At 46.1% G+C, this 18,248-nt stretch overlaps 1 protein-coding gene across 3 annotated transcripts in view; it reads right to left on the minus strand.

The window, feature by feature from the left end:
• Window positions 1-18,248, minus strand: part of r (carbamoyl-phosphate synthetase 2, aspartate transcarbamylase, and dihydroorotase rudimentary) — an 89,930-nt gene that overhangs the window by 41,175 nt on the left and 30,507 nt on the right. For all 3 annotated transcript variants that reach the window (XM_084578211.1, XM_084578210.1, XM_084578209.1), the window contains 10 exons: window positions 17,722-17,804; window positions 15,242-15,491; window positions 14,177-14,275; window positions 11,352-11,453; window positions 10,851-10,973; window positions 8,190-8,372; window positions 7,497-7,715; window positions 6,507-6,674; window positions 5,439-5,621; window positions 1,494-1,598 (listed from right to left, as the gene is read on the minus strand). In XM_084578211.1, coding sequence (XP_084434337.1) covers window positions 1,494-1,598; window positions 5,439-5,621; window positions 6,507-6,674; window positions 7,497-7,715; window positions 8,190-8,372; window positions 10,851-10,973; window positions 11,352-11,453; window positions 14,177-14,275; window positions 15,242-15,491; window positions 17,722-17,804 — 1,515 coding nt within the window. The remainder of the gene's footprint in view (window positions 1-1,493; window positions 1,599-5,438; window positions 5,622-6,506; window positions 6,675-7,496; window positions 7,716-8,189; window positions 8,373-10,850; window positions 10,974-11,351; window positions 11,454-14,176; window positions 14,276-15,241; window positions 15,492-17,721; window positions 17,805-18,248) is intronic.

Here is an 18,248-nt window from a genome sequence, read left to right on the forward strand (position 1 = left end):
TGAAATCTCTCTATCTGCGTACTCATTATGAATGGCGAAAAATTCAGGCCTTCTCTCTAGTGCTATTTTGCAAAGCGCACTCCATTGTACAAACTGCTCAACTCTCTAATTGAAATGCTCAAATCGTGAAGCACCCTTGCAATCTGGTATAACGTGACCCTACATAAGTGATTTCTATTGCTTCACTTCAGTTCGCGATATGGCCACGAGACCTTTTAACAGTTCGGATCTTATAAGCATGCACAACATGATATTGCACTAAAACGTAAAACAAAAAGGAGAAACAGCTTTACAGGACTGAACTGCCTGGTCGCAAAGCGAGCACAAATTACAGTAGAACCTCGGTGATACGAATCTCACGAGGTCGCGAAAAAATTTGTATCATCCGAACATTCGTATCATCAAAACAAACAAAAATAAGTATGCAGAAGCATAAGAAAGGCAGTCGCGCATATCTGTTTACGTCCAAGAAGTTTTATTACGGTCGCGCGGTCATAGCTCGCTCTCGTGGCGCCCACAGCTCGACAGTCTATCGCGACGTCGGCGACGCGCGGGCCGCGTTCCTCCGTAGACTTCACATGGCGCATAATGCACAAGAGACAGCGATGTCGCGTGGCACCACAGACTGCTTGCGATGTGTATAGCGCGACTAGCGGTCGCGAAGTCTATGATGTGTGGCCCGTACGCGCTCGCCGCTGACTACTACTCATGGCCGTGCGCCTTCCCGTAATTTTTTCGTTCGCAGGAAGTAGTTTGAATAAAAATAACCATGACAGCTTCTTGCAACTATGTGATACCAAATGCGACAGCTTTACAGTGGCACAAAACAGATGCTTAAAGGTATTCGTCGCTTTCCTGCAGTATTTCTCACATGGGAGTCCGCGAACCCCAGGGGGTTTGCGAAGCTACTTTCGGGGTCCAAGACACCTGCGCACCTACACACAAAAAAAGAAAGGTTGCGTGATACCTCCACCCTAGCTAAACAGTTTTACAGGGTTTTATTAAAAGCAGGAAGGTTCAAAGCTGACTTCAGTTTCTAAAAGCAAAAGAAACACAAGAGGAGTGCAGAAATGGAGAGTGCGCGCGAGAGGAAGGAAGGGAGATAGCGAGTGTCTACATTATTTGATGGTGCCGGCATCGATGAAACTCGAGCTCTGACTGCACTGCTGGACAGTGCTGCAATGCAAAAGCGTCTTGGGTGTCAGATGAGTGAGCGGTTTGATATATTTAATGACCCATTAGCAGGAGTTCTATAAACACCAACAGCTCTGCTACACTTCTGCATGGGATGTTCAAGGAGATATTCAGACAATTTGATACATGCAACAATTTGATATATCCAGCCTGGACTGTTAAGAAATTTGGCACTGAACTGCCATTTTCTGCAGACAATTCAGCACTGCTGCTCTCATTGCAATTACTCACACAGAAACTGTGCTCAAATTTGGCAGCTGCCAGACAAAATAAGGCCTTCGCAAACAAAATGGGCTCACCTTGATTCCATGCTCCATGTAGAAGTCTGAGGTGCCAAGGCTGCCATACAGCTTGAAGCCCATCTTTTCCAGGGTTCGGACACTGGGCAAGAACTCTGCCTTGTGCTGTGCGCAGGAGGATAGGAACGGTTGACTCAACAAAATGCCATAAGCCGCCACCAACAAAACATCGACAGCACTTAGACATGACTAATGACCTGAAACTGATGCTTGTAGAGTAGCATCTCAAGGATATAAATTTAATAGGGTTGTGGAGAATACCCTCACCATACAAAATGAATAAAACACACACGTGAAGCATCAGAAATGCACTGGGATTAAATAGTTTTAGCAAAGTGCATTTAACTACTACAATCTGCCTCTGCAACCAGTGATCATTGAAGTTCGTTAATTCGAACCACAATAATTCAAAATTTTGGATAATTCGAAATGCACTACTTGGTCTGGCCCAGCTAAATAGGAGCTCATGTATAAAAAGCCCCAAACATGACTGTTTCACTCCGGACAATTCGAACTATGCGCTGCCGTGTCCAGGCAGCCTGGCACCCGGCATATGCCAAGAAATGTCCCATGATAAGGTGCATAGCTACAAGGCTGTGCACCGCCAAAACAAGGACAGAACATCAAAACCAGGGAGTATGGGTACGGCCGAAATGACGCTGTGGATGGCCTGGCGGCCGGCGGCGCAGGAAGGTGGGGGGGTGGCAGCCATGGCAGCGGCTGCTTGTCGTCTGTTCCACGTGACCTCCGAAGCATGTAGCCGAATGCCCACTACAGTCAAACCCAGATATATCAAATTTTTTATATATCGAACTCACAGAATATCGCCTTGAAAATCCCATGTAAAAGTATAGGAAAGCTGCATCCTATTCGAACTTCAGTTTCACTCGTATTTCGATATATCGAACTCCGCACCACGCATTGGAAGGTGCACCTTTCCCAAAGACGATCGCATCACCCTCAGCTGTTTGCCACGTGGCATTTTCTAGCCACGAACGGAAGAAATAAGACAGTACAGTTCTGCTACGGCTGGTTTTGAGCAGCGCCGTGCCCTTTCCCCAAAGGCGTGCGCATCTGCGGTGATCATTTGGCGCGCGACAGCATGTTTGCAAGCCATGTCAAGGAATGAGAGGGAACCGATTTGGCAATGGCCGGTATGGAGCAGACGCAGCCAATGCAGTCATTGTGTTCGGGAGATGGAAAACAATGTGATAGAAGGAAGTGCAAGGAAGGGTGTGTGCATTCTTCTGCCTTCTCTCTCCCCTTCCTCTCTCATCCCTGGCATCTGTTCGCAGCAGCACGCACTATGCATGCGCCAACAAGCCAGCTCAGCCCGTGGCAGACAATGTCGGACGCTTTCTCCAGAATCTAGTAACGCTGTTCTCCAGTGCATGTTGTCACTTAGCTCTTTGCAGATGCTTCAGCTAAGCGGGATGTTCTTGGCTCGCGTTTTGACGAACCAGGCGTGAACAACCTTATCAAGTCCCTTGTATGTTGGCTGCGTCACCTTCTTGTGTCGAGCTGAAGTGCCCGACGCAAGTACCTTGCAGACGCTTTCTTTACTCTTCAGTATCGTTGACAACGAACTCGGCACGATGCCAAAATCTGCGGCAATATTCGCCTTCTTCCCACTTTCTGCTTTGGCAATAGTATGCGCTTTTTCTTCTAGCCAAAGAAACTTTCACTTCTTCGCTGGCGGTGACATCCTAGGAAGTTAGCAGCGACAGCAAAGACGAGACGAGACCACGTCGAATGATCCACTCACGAACAACAAGGACACACAAGGAAGAAAATGGAGATGCGGAGTGGGCTTCTTCCTGCAGCGCCTTTCAGCCCGCCTCACGTTTTTCTTCTTTTTTTTTTCTCCGAGAGGGCATGAAGCTCCGCCCACCAGTCCTCAGCCTGCCTGAAACGCGTTCGGTTCCTAGCAGACGCCGCCGAAGACACTAGCAAATGATGGCATACTGACGCGCTGGCGCATTTTACATGCGTTTTCGAGCAGCCCCTCTTTGCTTGGAGGCCGCGAACGCTTGACAGCCAACAGCACTCGCACGTGATCATGACGCCCATACACGCCCATGTAGAGCTAGGCGTCCAACGAGCTCTACGGGTCTCGCATCGGTTAGACTTCCTCTAGATATAAGGAGCATGGCTAGCTATCCTCAAAACTTGTATAAACCAAACTGCATGTTGACGAGCTGACTGTGCACCTTTGACACGTGCGCAACAGCAAGCATGACAAAACAGGAATGAATGGCCTGGTCTGTGATAATATACTGACTACTTAGTTTGTTTTTGCCAGTTTTATGAGCTTTGCGCCGTTCGCGCCAACCCGCATCCAAGGCGGCTATCGGCCACACGTCAGCCAACTAACCGATCGCAGCTGCTTGGAGTTTTGGATGATCGTTGGCTCTACTGGGCTTTTTCCACACTTCATTTGCATTGTTATTGCACTGCTCCGAAAATGTTCGCTAGTCTAGTGGTGTTCAGCACATCGAGCAGTATAGCCTCATAAGCGACGCAAGCTTCTCGTGAGGGGCACTGCCACTACCAAGTCGCACTGTGAAGGATGTCAGGGAGGCCCTCGTTATTGCCCAATTTTTCGCCAAATAAATTTACCGTAACGCAAGTGGTTCTTGTCAGTCTGCGAGGCCATTTGATAATTTGAATATTTTTTTTCCCAGTCTAGTGAAGTTCAAGTTAACGAGCTTTTATTGTATACGTGCACCTGTAGGTGGTGCCTAGCATACACTTGCCATTGTGCAGGTATGGCTGTGCCCGAGTGCAGATCACAATAACCAAGTGTAGACAGTGCTATACTAAAGCTCTCCAAAGTAATGACTGTGCACTATTGCTTACTGCACGTGGTGCGTACTGAGCAACTAGCAATTGCGGCATCATAACGTGCACCACCGTGATGCACGATGGTGACACCATGGCTCGCGCATCCAGAATATCCCCATTCTCGCACATTATGCACAGTGCATTCAATGCCAAAGAATTTCCCAAATTGTGCACACCCTCATCCAAATGCCAAAGACATTTTGTTAGAAGTATCACACCTTCATGACCTCTCATCACATGAGACTTTTCTCCATGTCTTCAGTCTTGGAGAAGTTATTTTTACTCATACTTTTTATTTAACCTCTTCATCTAGCGCTTTAAGTTATTGGGCTACGTCTAAGACATTGGAAGTGAAAAGCAATTTCACTCCTTGCACAACAAGAAGCACTTAGCTTTTAAGAAGTACTGGGGAACATAATCACACATGGAATTCTTGCACGAGGAAAACTGTTGAACTAGTTCCAGTGTTTACTGTCATCATGGCGCTTCTCAGTAGCAATAATTGTGCAGTTCCAGCTATGAAACAACTTCTCTATGAAAAGTGCATGTGACATGAACACAAGGTGCACAACTACAGAAAAGCAAAAAAAAAATTGGCTTTGTGCACTGTGACGGAAGGGACATCTGATTACAAACCACCTCAAATACAGCTAAAAATGACAGTGACAGCCCTAGCAGCTATAGAACTGCTCTAGTAATACCTCATTGGTTTGGGAAAAGGTGCAATTTTGACCACATTAGGCTTTTTTTGCCCTGCAAGCTCATAAAATTCCTCATAAATGCACAAAAAGTCACCCAACTGCCACTGGCCTTTGCAAACAAGATCATTTTATTATAAATAGTTTGCTTAGCTCATTCCAGCTAGTGTCTACAGATTAGACTTGGGCAGAGTGCCAAGACACCGCGTGCAACTGCATGGGAGTGTTGGCAGTGGTTCTGTGGGGGATGACATTGGGGAATTGAGCATTTGCAGCATGCATAACTTCTGGACTGTATGTGCAAAGCTTGCTCATTGACGCCCCCATCTCCTGCTGCAGCATGTGTGCAAGGCTCGTACGTTGCAATTCCTGTGTAGTGCAACTGCAAACGACAGTGTCGTACCTTGTAGCTCCCAATGGAGAGGAATATCTTCTTCTCGGGAATGCAGAAGCCTGTGCTCAGCAGAGCCTTGAGGTATGCCTCATAGCGGTTCTCCCCAAAGCAGGCCACCTCTCCCGTGGAGGCCATCTCCACCCCTAGCCGGATGTCGGCACCCGCCAATCGCGAGTATGAGAACTGGGGCACCTGCAAGGAAACCACAACAGGACCTGCCTCGGATGTAGTGCAAAACAAAGGTATGAACAACAGAAGCACAGAGAGAAGCAGGAGTGGATCAGGGGATACCTATCAATGATACGAACTCACTGACAAAAATCAAACCTGCATTAACACCCTTTTGGTCATGGCATCCCCTTACGAGGGCATTTATTTGTTGCGTTAGCTCATTAATTTGAAACGCATAGAGATGCCAATACAATTTGAATTACCTCACTGAACTAATGAAAGCGAACATGAAACATAATTGTAAACTGTGGTCAGGAAGAAATATGGTAGCAAGATTGCCCCGTTTTATTGTTCCCCAAAATTCCATGATCACTTGCTTTCTTTTTAAGAAGGCAACAATGTCAATATCAGGTACAGGTTTATAGGGTTTCATGTCATAAAGCAATTCAGGCTTTGCCACACGGCGCAATGGAGAGATTATAAAATAGGTTGCGCGGCAGTCAGCATGCCCTGCCGTCACCCACGTTTACATTGGCCAAGCACTTTTTACCCGTCCTACTGGAGCGCCCCCCATCATGCATGCACTCTGATGTGTGTTTCGACCAAACTCTGCTCAATTTTTCAAGCTCCCGGCAGTTCATTTTGAGCCAGCAAAGAAATTTCACTTCATTAAAAATTTGGTAAAATGTACTTTGTTTTACTGAAGCCAAAAATACATGGAGTTCGATGGATATAAAAGTTGTTGAAGCTAAAACTGATGGCGAGTATTTCGTTATATTGAAGTTCAGTACATTGAGGTTTAACCGTAGCAGAGTGTAGTAATAAGGTGTGCCACAGAACTGAGCCCAAATAATTCAAAGGTCCAACAGACAATGCCTTTGGAGAAGGAAAAGAGAATTTCCAGACCTTGACGCCGACCCTGGCCCCCTTAAAGGTGATTTCCTGGGGTTCCACAGGCATTCCAAGGATGACTTGGGTGGCCAGAGCGACAAAGTCACAGTTGAGTGTCTTGGAGACGAAAGGGAAGGAGCGGGACACACGGAGATTGCACTCGATCACCTTCAGCTGGTTATCCTGCACAAGAACAGAGCCACCGGTAAGCCGTCTAACTTACTGCTTCGTCTGTCTAGAACGCTTGCATAGTTTGCACTTTCGACACACTTTGAGGATGCAGATGCGCAGGTACGATTACAGCAACACACATGAAAGAGCTAATAGCAATACATAGCTTACAAATGCACAGAAACACCAACAACAGAGAGAATACGGACACAATAGGGAATGCAGCAGCACCTGTTGTATCCCTATTCCCTCTGTGTTTCTGTGCCTTTGTAAGCTATGCATTCATACCAAACCTGCCCAGATTTCTGCATTTGACAGACAGCAATGATACAATGACCCGTGGAGGCAGTTATAAACATTTTATCAGGGATGCATGAACGCTGCCATGAGGTGTGGTAATAAAAGGACCAGGCTGACAGATGGAGGTTTCGGCAACTAAATGTTCGTTAAGAAAAACTTGTGGCAGTGATGTGATGAAGATAACTTGGCCATCTTGGCCTTCTCAACTGATAAGCAATGACAAACATTTGATAAAACGCACCAAAGATACTGATAACAATATCAAGCATTGAATAAACTGTCATGCACAGTTATAACTGCTCTAGAAAAATCAGGACTCTGCTTGTGTGTCAAAGCAATAAGCTTTGTGTCAACGGCAGCGAACAAAACTAAGAATGTGGAAAAAAATGCACCTCAGCAACATTCAAAATTTCTATAAAGAAGGCACATGATCTTCACTCACGTGATTGATAACAATGAGCAAAGTGGTCTTGCCATATGGTGGTAATTCATGCGGAAGGAAAGATACTCAGGCATAGAGAAGAGGAGGCCCACCTTGGCGATGAGCTGCATGTTGTACGGCCCACTAACTATGAGCGCCTCGCCAATCGCCTGACAGATGGTACGGATCTTGGCGAGCGTCTCACGGTTAAGATCCTGGGGCGGAGTCACCAGGGTGGCATCACCCGAGTGCACGCCAGCATTCTCGACATGTTCGGAGACAGCCATTGCCACCAGGATGCCATCCTTGGCCACCGCATCCACGTCGATTTCCTGTAATGCACATTTTTTCTTATGACCACACAACACCAGGCTTGTTTTTCAATAAGCTGGGCGATTCCCTAGAGTCCAGGGCAATTTATGCAATGACATCAGACTTAGGTAGCTTTGGTTGAAAAACTGAAGGAACTGATTGTCAAAATCCTCCACCCTCACGTTCCTCAAGCTGGCACAACAGACTTTTTCCCATTTCCCAAGGATTCAGTTGGACAACGGAGTGCCAATACATGCTCTGGAGCATAAAAAAACATTATCTAAACAGAAAAAAATCTAAACCTCTGGACCCCATGTCTGCAGACTTGCATTAACAATAGACTGAAAAATGAGACCAAATGAGAAAAGTCTGCAATAAATAAGTCCTTATATCGAAGCTATGAATTGATTACTGATGCCCAATGAAGCGTAGGGGTTTAACCTACAGACAACGCTTCAAAAATGCATGCCATTTTCATATGCTATTAGACTTACCTTAGCTTCGCAGATGAACTTTGAGATGACCACAGGGTGCTCCTTAGAGACTGCACTGGCCTCGTTGAGATAACCCTCGAGGTCACGGTGGGAGTAAGCCACATTCATGGCTGCGCCACTCAGCACATAGCTTGGGCGCACCAGGCAGGGGTAGCCGACCTCTTCGCAAAATGATTTGATATTCTGCATATCGAAGAAAACAAGAAAGTTGCAAGAAAAAGCTCAAGGAGCTTTTCAGCAGGCTACAGTAGATGGCAGCAGATGAACACTGGCCTAGCCCGATCTTGTGCACTCACAGAGAGCAGAAAGGAAAGAGGACAGTAACAGGAAACGAGAGGCCGAGGAATCGGGTGCAATTCCCCATGCAAGGTGGGTCTACTGAGGTGCTCTCTCCACACCATAAGAATCAAAGGGCAGTTACTGCTCTTGTTACAGTAGGCACATAACCTACTTCGGCAGGGAATTATCTTAGAACATGCTCATTGCTCAAAGCTTTCATGGCTGTTCACTAAGAGAATTTATCATCCACCAAGTCCACTAAAAGTCATCTCTTGCCGACCCTGCACCTTCTCACTCGCCGTAGTGCTCTAAGCCCAATGGCAAGTGTACCCAAAAGGGACGCCTATATCAACATAACAGCAGCAAACCTTGTAAGCAAGACTGACAACTTTTTCACTTAGCTTGCCAGAAACAATTCAGGCTTGTAAAGCACTTTTCGTTTGATTTATCTTTACCACGCAGGCCAGAAACTGAAACCCGGCTCCTTTTTAGAGTGCAGCTCTTAGGCTCCCCTTCCTAGATTGTTCGCTGCTGGCCTAGTTGTCAACACAACCAGCCACATGCCAGACATGGCAAGTATTAGCAGAACGAAATCCTATCTGCTACAGCTAGCAGGTGGCAGAGCGGAGCAGAGGTGTGCACGGGCCAAAATTTCGAGCCCGAGCCCGGTGTGGCCCTGCGTTTACATTTAATGCTTGGGCCCCACCCGGCCCGACATGCTATAATTGGAGCTGAAGCGATGATACAGAAAGAAATAATTTCAGGATGATAAGTTTATCCAAGATCTTTAAATGTTAAGTACTCATGTTTAAAATGAAAAATTTTCTGAATGCAGTAAAACCTCGACAATTCGAACCCGGTTAATTTGAAATCAAAGGTAATTCGAAGGTTTTCTGCAGTCTCGTATTTTCCAACGTAAATCTGACAATTGGAACTGGCAGCCTGCGCCAGCCCTGTTAATTCGAAAATCAGGGGTACTATGCGGCAATGCCCAATGTTTCGCGGCAAACACTGCGAAATGACGGCCCTACAGAGCCATGAGGCAAAACAGCGCCTTTGTTCTTTTGGGCTGTGCAGAAGTGCTAGCTTTGGGACCGTACTAGTGAACAAAATGCCAAAGTACAAGACTTTAATGCTGCAGCAGAAGTTCTGCTTGATCCAAGAAGCAAGCAAGAACGCTTGTTCCAAGACAGAGTTGGCTAAGAGGCACGACGTGCCCATCTCGACATCGTTCACAATACTGAGCAACAAGTCGAAGAGAGGCCTACGGCAAGGCACACTGTTCGAAGCGGTCACGAGTGCGGGCTCCCGCATGTCAAGATGAGAAATTTGCTCTGCTTTGCTGGCTACAGAAAGCAAACACAGTCCACCTTCCCATCAATGGAACGATACTACGAGAGAATGCTAACGACCTGGCTCTGCAACTTGGCCACGAATAATTCAAGGGTAGTAACGGATGGTTTAGCCGTTTTAAAGAACGCAATAATTTGATATTTCTGACCGCCTGGGTGAGAGCGGCAGCACTAATGAGCGCTGTCGAGAATTGGAAGGAGCACATTTTGGCGCCGCTGCTTACCGAATACAGAGCAGACGACATTTACAACCTTGACAAGGCTGCACTGTTTTATAAGATGCTGCCAACAAAGGCATTCACAGTAAAGGACATCGCAGTCAAGGGTAGAAAACAGGCCCGGGACAGGATTACTGTGCTGTTCGGCCCGAACATGTGCGGTAAACACAAGCTGCCACTACTGGGTATTGGGAAGACAGAGAAGCCTCACCGCTTCAAAAATTCACTGATTTCAAAGAAACATTTAGTGGCACCACCTGCTCAAGCGCATGCTCCTTTGCTACAACAATGGCAAGGAATACTGCATCGACTGCTTTGGACCATATGCCTCATGGTGTACACTGGGAAGCAAGTGGAGCCCACATCGATCAGGCAGTGTTAATACGCTGGTTTTTTCAGTGAAAGCATTGTTGATGCCGATGCAGACTACCGGTCTACACTTGACGAAGAAAGAGCAGAGCATTGAGGCCTAATCAATGCACTCCGCACATAAAATAGTGATTCCAATGCAGTCGGCTTCACCGAGTATCTGAACTTTGAGAGTGCTGAGCAGACAGAGCCTGGTACGGGCTTTCGGGCCGGCCAGAGCTCGTGCACAGCTCTAGAGTGTAGAGATAGTTCATGGTTTATGAGATTAAACGTGCCAAATCAAACAGTAGTATATCAAGTGGGGGCTATAAAAACGCAGATCATGGAATTGTGTCGTGGCACAATCAGCCAATTTTTTTGGGTGTCACAGAGTCTGAAAAAAAATCAGTTGGTAACTGTACTTGTACCAGTGAATGCAACAGGATAACAAGGGCACATGTCACCTCAAGATTGCTGAGCTCCTTCCATCGCGGCTGAGAGATGCCAATGGAGTCCAGCATGCGGGAGAACTTGAACCGGTTCTCCGCAGTGTCGATAGACTCCGGAGACGTGCCCAGTATGCGAGCCTGGGAGAGACAGCACGGGGTAAATAAAGAGGGTGAATAAAAAGAAAACACTTCCTCACAGCTCTCCAGCTACAGTTAGGTCACAGTTTCTTCAAAAGACTTAATGCTGCTCCCCATAACTACCCAAGGCCAGCATTTTAAAGCTTTTAGTAATTTTAATCCTGTGAAGACAGCACATGTGGGTCCCCCAGTTGCCAGCTGTGGAAAATCTAAGGGTGTTGCACAACGGCCGACAGTGATGTGAAAAAGGTGATGTTACGCTTTTTTTTTTTTTCCACTTCTGTCGTGTGCTGTAGGCATGAACAGCAGCAGTTCGGACTACACCAGTCAGGGTCACTGCTCCATAGTGGCCGGCAAAAGCAAAACCTTGCCCCTTACTTTCTGCCTGTACAAGTCCATGGCAATGTTGTTTGGCAGCTGTCCGCCCATGTTGAGAATGATGCCCTCAGGTTGCTCCAGACTGTAGATGTCCATCACTGTCTGCAGAGGCCAGAAATATGCAAGAGAAAAATATAGTCATACACATGCACACACTGCCCAAATATTTCAAAACTTTTTTTCATCTGTAAACACAGCAGGGAAAATCTTTTTGACAACTTGCGAGGCAGCTCACTGCTATTCGAAGCTAGAAGAGGGGTCCTGTGAATGATAACGTACAGGGCAAAACTTGAGGGCAATATATTATGTGTGGTTTGTGGAGTTGAAATAGAGACTATAGAATATATAGTGCTGAGGTGCAGGAAACTCCAGCCGGCCATCCCAGACGGAAAAGAGACAGATCTGGAGAGGGCGCAGGGATTTGCCGGGGAAGATGCACAAATAGACTAGAAACAAGTTAGTATAACGAAGGGGCAGTTGGGAGATTGGTGGAGTAGGGCAAGGGAGAGAGGAAATTGCAAAGCCACGGGCTGATTCTTAAGGGAGGGGGAAGGGAGATTATAGGTTAGGCGACGCAAGCTGCTGCCCGATACAAAGGGTAAGGCCACCCACCCACCCGCCCGAGGGGCTTTTTCTTTCTCATTATTGACACAGATACAGTCTTTGCAAAATTAATCTTCGTACTGCTCTCCTCACACCAGTCTGCAAGTTTACAAAGGTTTTCATTCAATACAGTTTGTTGTGAAGCACTGTCTATGACAATGTACAAGACACAATCGTTGGCAATGCTACTGATATAAATTAAAAAAAAACAAAGGGCCTAGCACAGATCCCTGAGGCACTCCGATCAACACATCAGTCTTAGAAAGCTGCCGCGGTCATTTGACGTATAGGGTTAAAGAACACCTGTGCAGTGTATCCGCACAGACATGGCCGTTATTCCGGATGGCCTCGCCGGCATGCTGCAACCCCTGTATGCAAGCATCAATTTAAGGTTGAATTCCGAGGGCAGTAATCAGAATGGATGGCAAACGGCAATCACGACAAGACGCCGACCGGGCAGCTCAAGAGGGCTCCGCTCGTGACTGTGCTTGGCAGGATTTTGTCCGCGTTGAACTCTGTGTCTGCGGATATTGTATCCCATAGTTTCAAGGTGACCAGGATTTCAAGCAGTTTAGATGGGATTGAAGGCAACGGCTTGTGGAGTGAACGTGCACTAGAGCACAGCACCAGCTCAGAGTTGGAAGACTATGAGTGACGACTGAATGGAAAATGAATGCCACACATTCACAGATTGGCCTGTTTTTACTTTAAAAAAAAAGAAAAATTAAGTTTTTCACATATATCCCGTGTATAGGCCGCACCCCGAGAATTGGCCCTCGAATCTGGGAACAAAAGTACGGCCCTTACATGCGTTTATACGGTATGCAGCTGTATCAAAATGGCGTAATCCGCGCAGCTGTTGAACCCCTGCTGCAGGGAGGTCTTTCGAGAGACAAAAGCTGTTTTTTTCCCTGGTGTTGTATAAGACTTTATTACTGCTTTGAGCAAGCAATTCTTGAGTACTCTCAAATGCTTGTCAAAGCATTTTTGTAAGCACGACTTTGTTTACTCGTATTTTTAAATCAAGCACGTTTTTGAGTCATGCCATTTTTCAAGAATACCACTGCTCGAACTTCATTTCTTAGTTTTCGTCTGTAAGCATCATACATCAGGAAGTGCAGATTGCCACTGCTTGAAAGGCCTTTGAAATCTCGCTCGATTTGTGGGCTTCTGTGCTGACTCAATAAGCACATTCATTTGATGGCTAACATAGCTGCCAGTACAGAAACAATGAACATGTGTGGTGAACCTGAAATATGCCACAACTAGGCCAAGGCGCTGCTAGCGAAAAGTAACCAACTGAATTCAACCGGCCGGCTCATATTTTAAATCAGTTGGCCCCGAGATGCCAAGCCTTCCGCCTTATCTCTGCGTTCGTCATGCATGCCAACGAGTGGTGACCCGGACATGGCATCACAAACAAGCTTCGAGCTACACCTCCGCGACAACCTACTGACAGGAGTACGTACATGAGCAACAAACGATTCATGTAGTCATATGTTTCTGCCTAATGACGCAGTACGACGACCCCTACGAGCCTCATATGATGACCCATTCAAGATTCTCCACCATGGGAGGAAAATGTTTACCATTAAAATGCGGGGCTGCCTGAAGTTGTTTCATTAGACAGAGTGAAACCCGCATTCATGGAAACTTAGTCCACAATGACCATTCCCACCCCGCCACCTAGCACCCGTGCAGAAGCACCTCGTCCCATGGCAGCGGATTCTACCGCGAGTGAGACCAGCAGCTACCACACGCGCAGTGGCAGACGTTTGAACGCACCAAGCCACCTAAGCCTCTAGGCTTGTGAGCTGTTTCGTTCGGCAACTTTATGCTCTGACTAGGGGGGAGCGCTGTGGTGAACCCGAAATATGCCACAGCTAGGTCAAGGCGCTGCTTTCGAAAAGTAGCCAACCGTAGCCGACAGAAGTTGACCGGCTATTGGAGAAGTGGCTGGCTCATAGAAGAAAATAAATTTGTTGGCACCAAAACGCCAAGCCTTCCGCCTTGTCTCTGCGTTCCTCGTGCATGCATTTCAGTCGAACTATTAGACTGAAGGCCTTCAATATACCTGTGTGACACAAGTACTTATTTGCATTGCACAAACCACCAACTACTAAACTACAATCCTTACTAAAATTATGTACGGAATAAATCATGATAAAATTATAACAAAAAGTGCCAAGGAAACCAAAGCCTTCTGGGCAATGATGACTCACCTCAAAGCTGATCTCGTCAAAGTAGAGGCGGTCGCACATGTCATAGTCTGTGCTCACAGTCTCAGGATTGCAGTTCACCATGATGGTCGCTTTGCCCAGCTGAAAGCAGAAGCCAACAGGCATCAAAATGAATGACACACCTGCTCACAACACGTCTACCTTTGGAACTGCTGTTAACTGGATGCAATTCACGACAATAAGAAAATACACCAAAGCATTACAAAAGCGGATTTCTCAAGTCAGGCCACCTTGCAATTGTCCTAGACGAAAACCTTTTTCCCCATGTTGTCACTGAGGGAGTTGCTATGCTAAATGGACTGAGATACCAGACTCATCTCCCATAAAGCTTAGATGACAACCTACGATTTGGCTGCGGATATGCTTCAACAGCTCGAACTCTATGGAGGAGTACAGTAGAACCCTGCTATAGAAAACTTGGATATAGTAAAGTGAAACTGAAGTCCCAGTTCATCTTTCATAGACAACTACATTTTTCCTCCTTTATATTATAAGGACATTTTCTCTTGGTAATGAAAGTGATAACAGATTGCACCTTCAGGGTTATGTCACCACCAACAACTGATATAGTAAAGACCCTGATAGAGTGAAGTTTTTTGCCGGTCCCTGTGACTTTACTATGAAGGGGTTCTACTTCCAAACTTCGACTCCCTCACACCTCCTGCACAAACAGCAAATTTTCTGAAAGGATTCACAAACCTGGGCCAGTAACTTAACTAAGCTAACCAGGACAGCTAGTAGATTGCAGCGGTAAAGATATGCTGACGAACAAGTAAGCAAGAAGTAGTCCATAGCATATAGAGGAATCTGACAAGGTGGAGTAGATTTTAAATAAGAGAATAATTAAAGGGAATGATTACTCATTAAAATACCCAAGACAAGTTCAAGCCTTGGATAGGCATGGGGTTTTTGCAAATGTGATGTTTCCAAGCTCCATGGTGTTTCTTGGTAACGATACGGTTGCACTGACATGTACGCGAACGGATAATTACTAGCTCAGTAGAGAAAATATATACTGTGAAGACCTGTAGAGGTCCTAGCACCAACCTTGCGCAGCTCCTGGACACAGCTAACGGCACACCAGTCGAACTCCACCGAGCTGCCGATGCGGTAAACGCCTGAGCCCAGCACCATGATGGCGCTGCGTGGCTCGAACTGGAGGTCGTCCCCACTGGCGTTGTACGTCAGGTACAGGTAGTTGGTTGCTGCGGGCCACTCGGCAGCCACTGTGTCCACCTGCTTCACCCGGGGCACAATGCCAAGCTCCTGGCGCATTTTGCGCACCACCAGCTCTGTGCTATAGGTAATTAAACAAAACAAGGAAGAGCAACGAAAAGTTTGAGACAGAGTCCCCTGAGCACAGCTGTGGTAAGCGATAAGTGGTGTAGCATAAGAAAAAGCAGCAGCAGCAACAAAAATGCACAGGTTATCAGTGGTTACAATGCTGATAACAGCTCTGTTTTTGAATTTGCTGAAGCCACGCACTGTGCTCAACCTGAAATCCTTAAAACTGGTTGCAAATTGAACTGAATATTTTCCCATCAAAATGTTTTGTTGTGTAATGTCAGTCAGAAACGACAGAGATGCCAAGGCACAGAATAAGATGCAATTTAATTAAAAAAGGGTTATCAAAATTTCGAGAAAGCGGCATTCCTACTTCTTGAGGTGCAAATCAAGTGCTCAAGTAGAATTAAGCCTTACTAGACTAAGATCTTGTCTTGCTACAGAGCATTATTTTAGTTTGCATTTAATCTGATGCTGATATCAGTACATACACTGATGTGCACAGTGCTCAGCTAGTGCAGTCAAACTGTGACCACACAGCAGAGAAGTAACACTAACTGTGTCCATCCGCTATGCCACCACAAATACTTGAAGGGCACAAGTTCATATGTATTACGATGTATCAAGTTTCATGCATCATCATGTCGTCTGTGTCAACGCTATTTAGAAGTTAATGCGTCAGAAGTGAAAGTAACTGCGATACAGCTTTGCTCCCTACAACTAAATTTCGCCCTGTTTGCGATTCCATTCATTTAGCGCTTTATTTGTCGCTGAGAAGAGTCAATGCGAGGAGAAGAGCCAATGCGACCGAAAATGCGCATATGCAGCGGCAATCAGTTTCTCATCGAGCATGCACAGTCTTCGCCTTGCTGGAAAGCTCTACCACAACCAGCAGAACGAAATACTGACTGTTTGACACAGATAACCCACTTTGCACGCAGCACACGTTAAACGTTGAACCAGGGCCGATGACGCACCCACTCCGCAGTTGAAAAAGCTTCGGTTTGAGCCATATCTAACCACACAGTTCGCAGGAGCCCTTTGCATCATTCATCATTATCGAGTTGATGCTGCGGGCAATAGGCAGCTGCACACGTTTTCTTCCAAGTAGCGCGACCTGTTGCATTGACCTTGCTTGTGTCTCTGTTGCAAATGTTAGATGATGATGATGATGATACCACTGGTGACATCTGGCGGCAGCTTCGAGCACAAAGCACTGAGCTGGCTCTTTGTGTACACGGAGAACAATTATGCTTTTGTGTCCGTTTGCTATCACTCATTATGCTCCCTATATATAAAAGAACATCCGATGCCCCCGTTGGCACTATTATTGCTAGAATTTCTTGCTTATTTCCTGAATTCGTAATTTACAAGTTCCCATCTACTAGCAGTGTTCCATGAACCTGTTAAATTTATTTCGGCTGCTAAAACACGGGAGCCTCGACAAAACGAAATTCCCGATTTAACGAAATTTTCGGCTGCAAGTAGGACTTCATTATACCAATGTTCGACTGTATACTCAAAATGTGAGCTTGATCCACAACACAGCACAGCCGGATAAGAACGCAACCCCAGTTGTAAGGATCATTACAAGCCCTTGCATTCAAAATTCGTACAACGTGGTAAATCTAATCGAGCATCACAGTTTCTACAAACCACAGTCATCAACTCATTCACACGACTCAGTGCGAATAAAAACAAAGTCCTTGTTTTAAGTAAAAATGTCACGAAGACTAACTGCACAAGCTGAACCTGCCTTTTCATGCCCCTCTCATACTAGAGATCCACCGGTTGAGAACAAGCCCCCAGCATTCACCATGTGTGCATAATTCATGCAAGGGTCAGGCGCAAGCGACAGATGACAGCTTCTTTCAAGCATACGCACTGCACGTATAGTCCATCCTCATGGAGCCAGATCGCGCTGCTGTTGTCCATGTGCCTTTTGTCATAAACCAGTATTCCGGGTGGCAGATTAATTTTCACTCACTCGCTAGAACATGCCATATCTTTTGAAAGATGTAATTTATGCGAGCCACCAAGGGACCTTCCATTTTCTGTTACTGCAGTGAGAGTGCCAGGAAACATGCGTTATTGATGAAATCGTGCAACACCTTACTAAGGGATTAATACACGCAATTCCAACTGGTGAGTTCTTTCATTAGCTACTGCAACAGGGTCATGCTGAACAACTAAACATGCACCTCGATAGAAAAACAGAAAGGCCAAGGCTGATGGGCACTCACCTGCCCACACACTGGGCAATTTGCTTGTCCGAGAAGCCCAACTGCTTGGCTCGCAGGAGGACATCGTGCGTGAGTAGTGCAGGCTGCGTGTCAGGTGCAACAAAGCCCATTAGTTCTGAGATATAAATTTTTTCTTATTTAATAAAAACACAAGACATTTGAGATGAAAACCACGTGACAATAATGACTTTCTGCAGTTTTGTCCAGTTCCTTGATCTCCACACACTATCTGAAAATGTCAGAACTGTTTGGGTAGCTAAAACATAGCAAACTCGATGTAATGAAATTCGAGATTTAACGAAATTTTCAGCTCCAAGTAGGACTTCGTTATATTGAGGTTCGACTGTATAGAAATGAACTACTTCACAAAGTGCCCACATACAATATCTGCGGAACCTGCAGGGACTGCGTGGACAGCCTGTAACTTTTACAGGTTACTTGTAATGGAACTGGCTGAACTCTCTGGAATGACGCCAGCCATTGCATAGCTGCACCAAACTTTACATCCTCCCGTCCACACCAAAATG

The sequence above is a fragment of the Amblyomma maculatum genome, chromosome 9 (assembly GCF_055883805.1).
Source record: "Amblyomma maculatum isolate TAMU_Amacu chromosome 9, ASM5588380v1, whole genome shotgun sequence".
In the NCBI taxonomy this organism is placed as follows: domain Eukaryota; kingdom Metazoa; phylum Arthropoda; class Arachnida; order Ixodida; family Ixodidae; genus Amblyomma; species Amblyomma maculatum.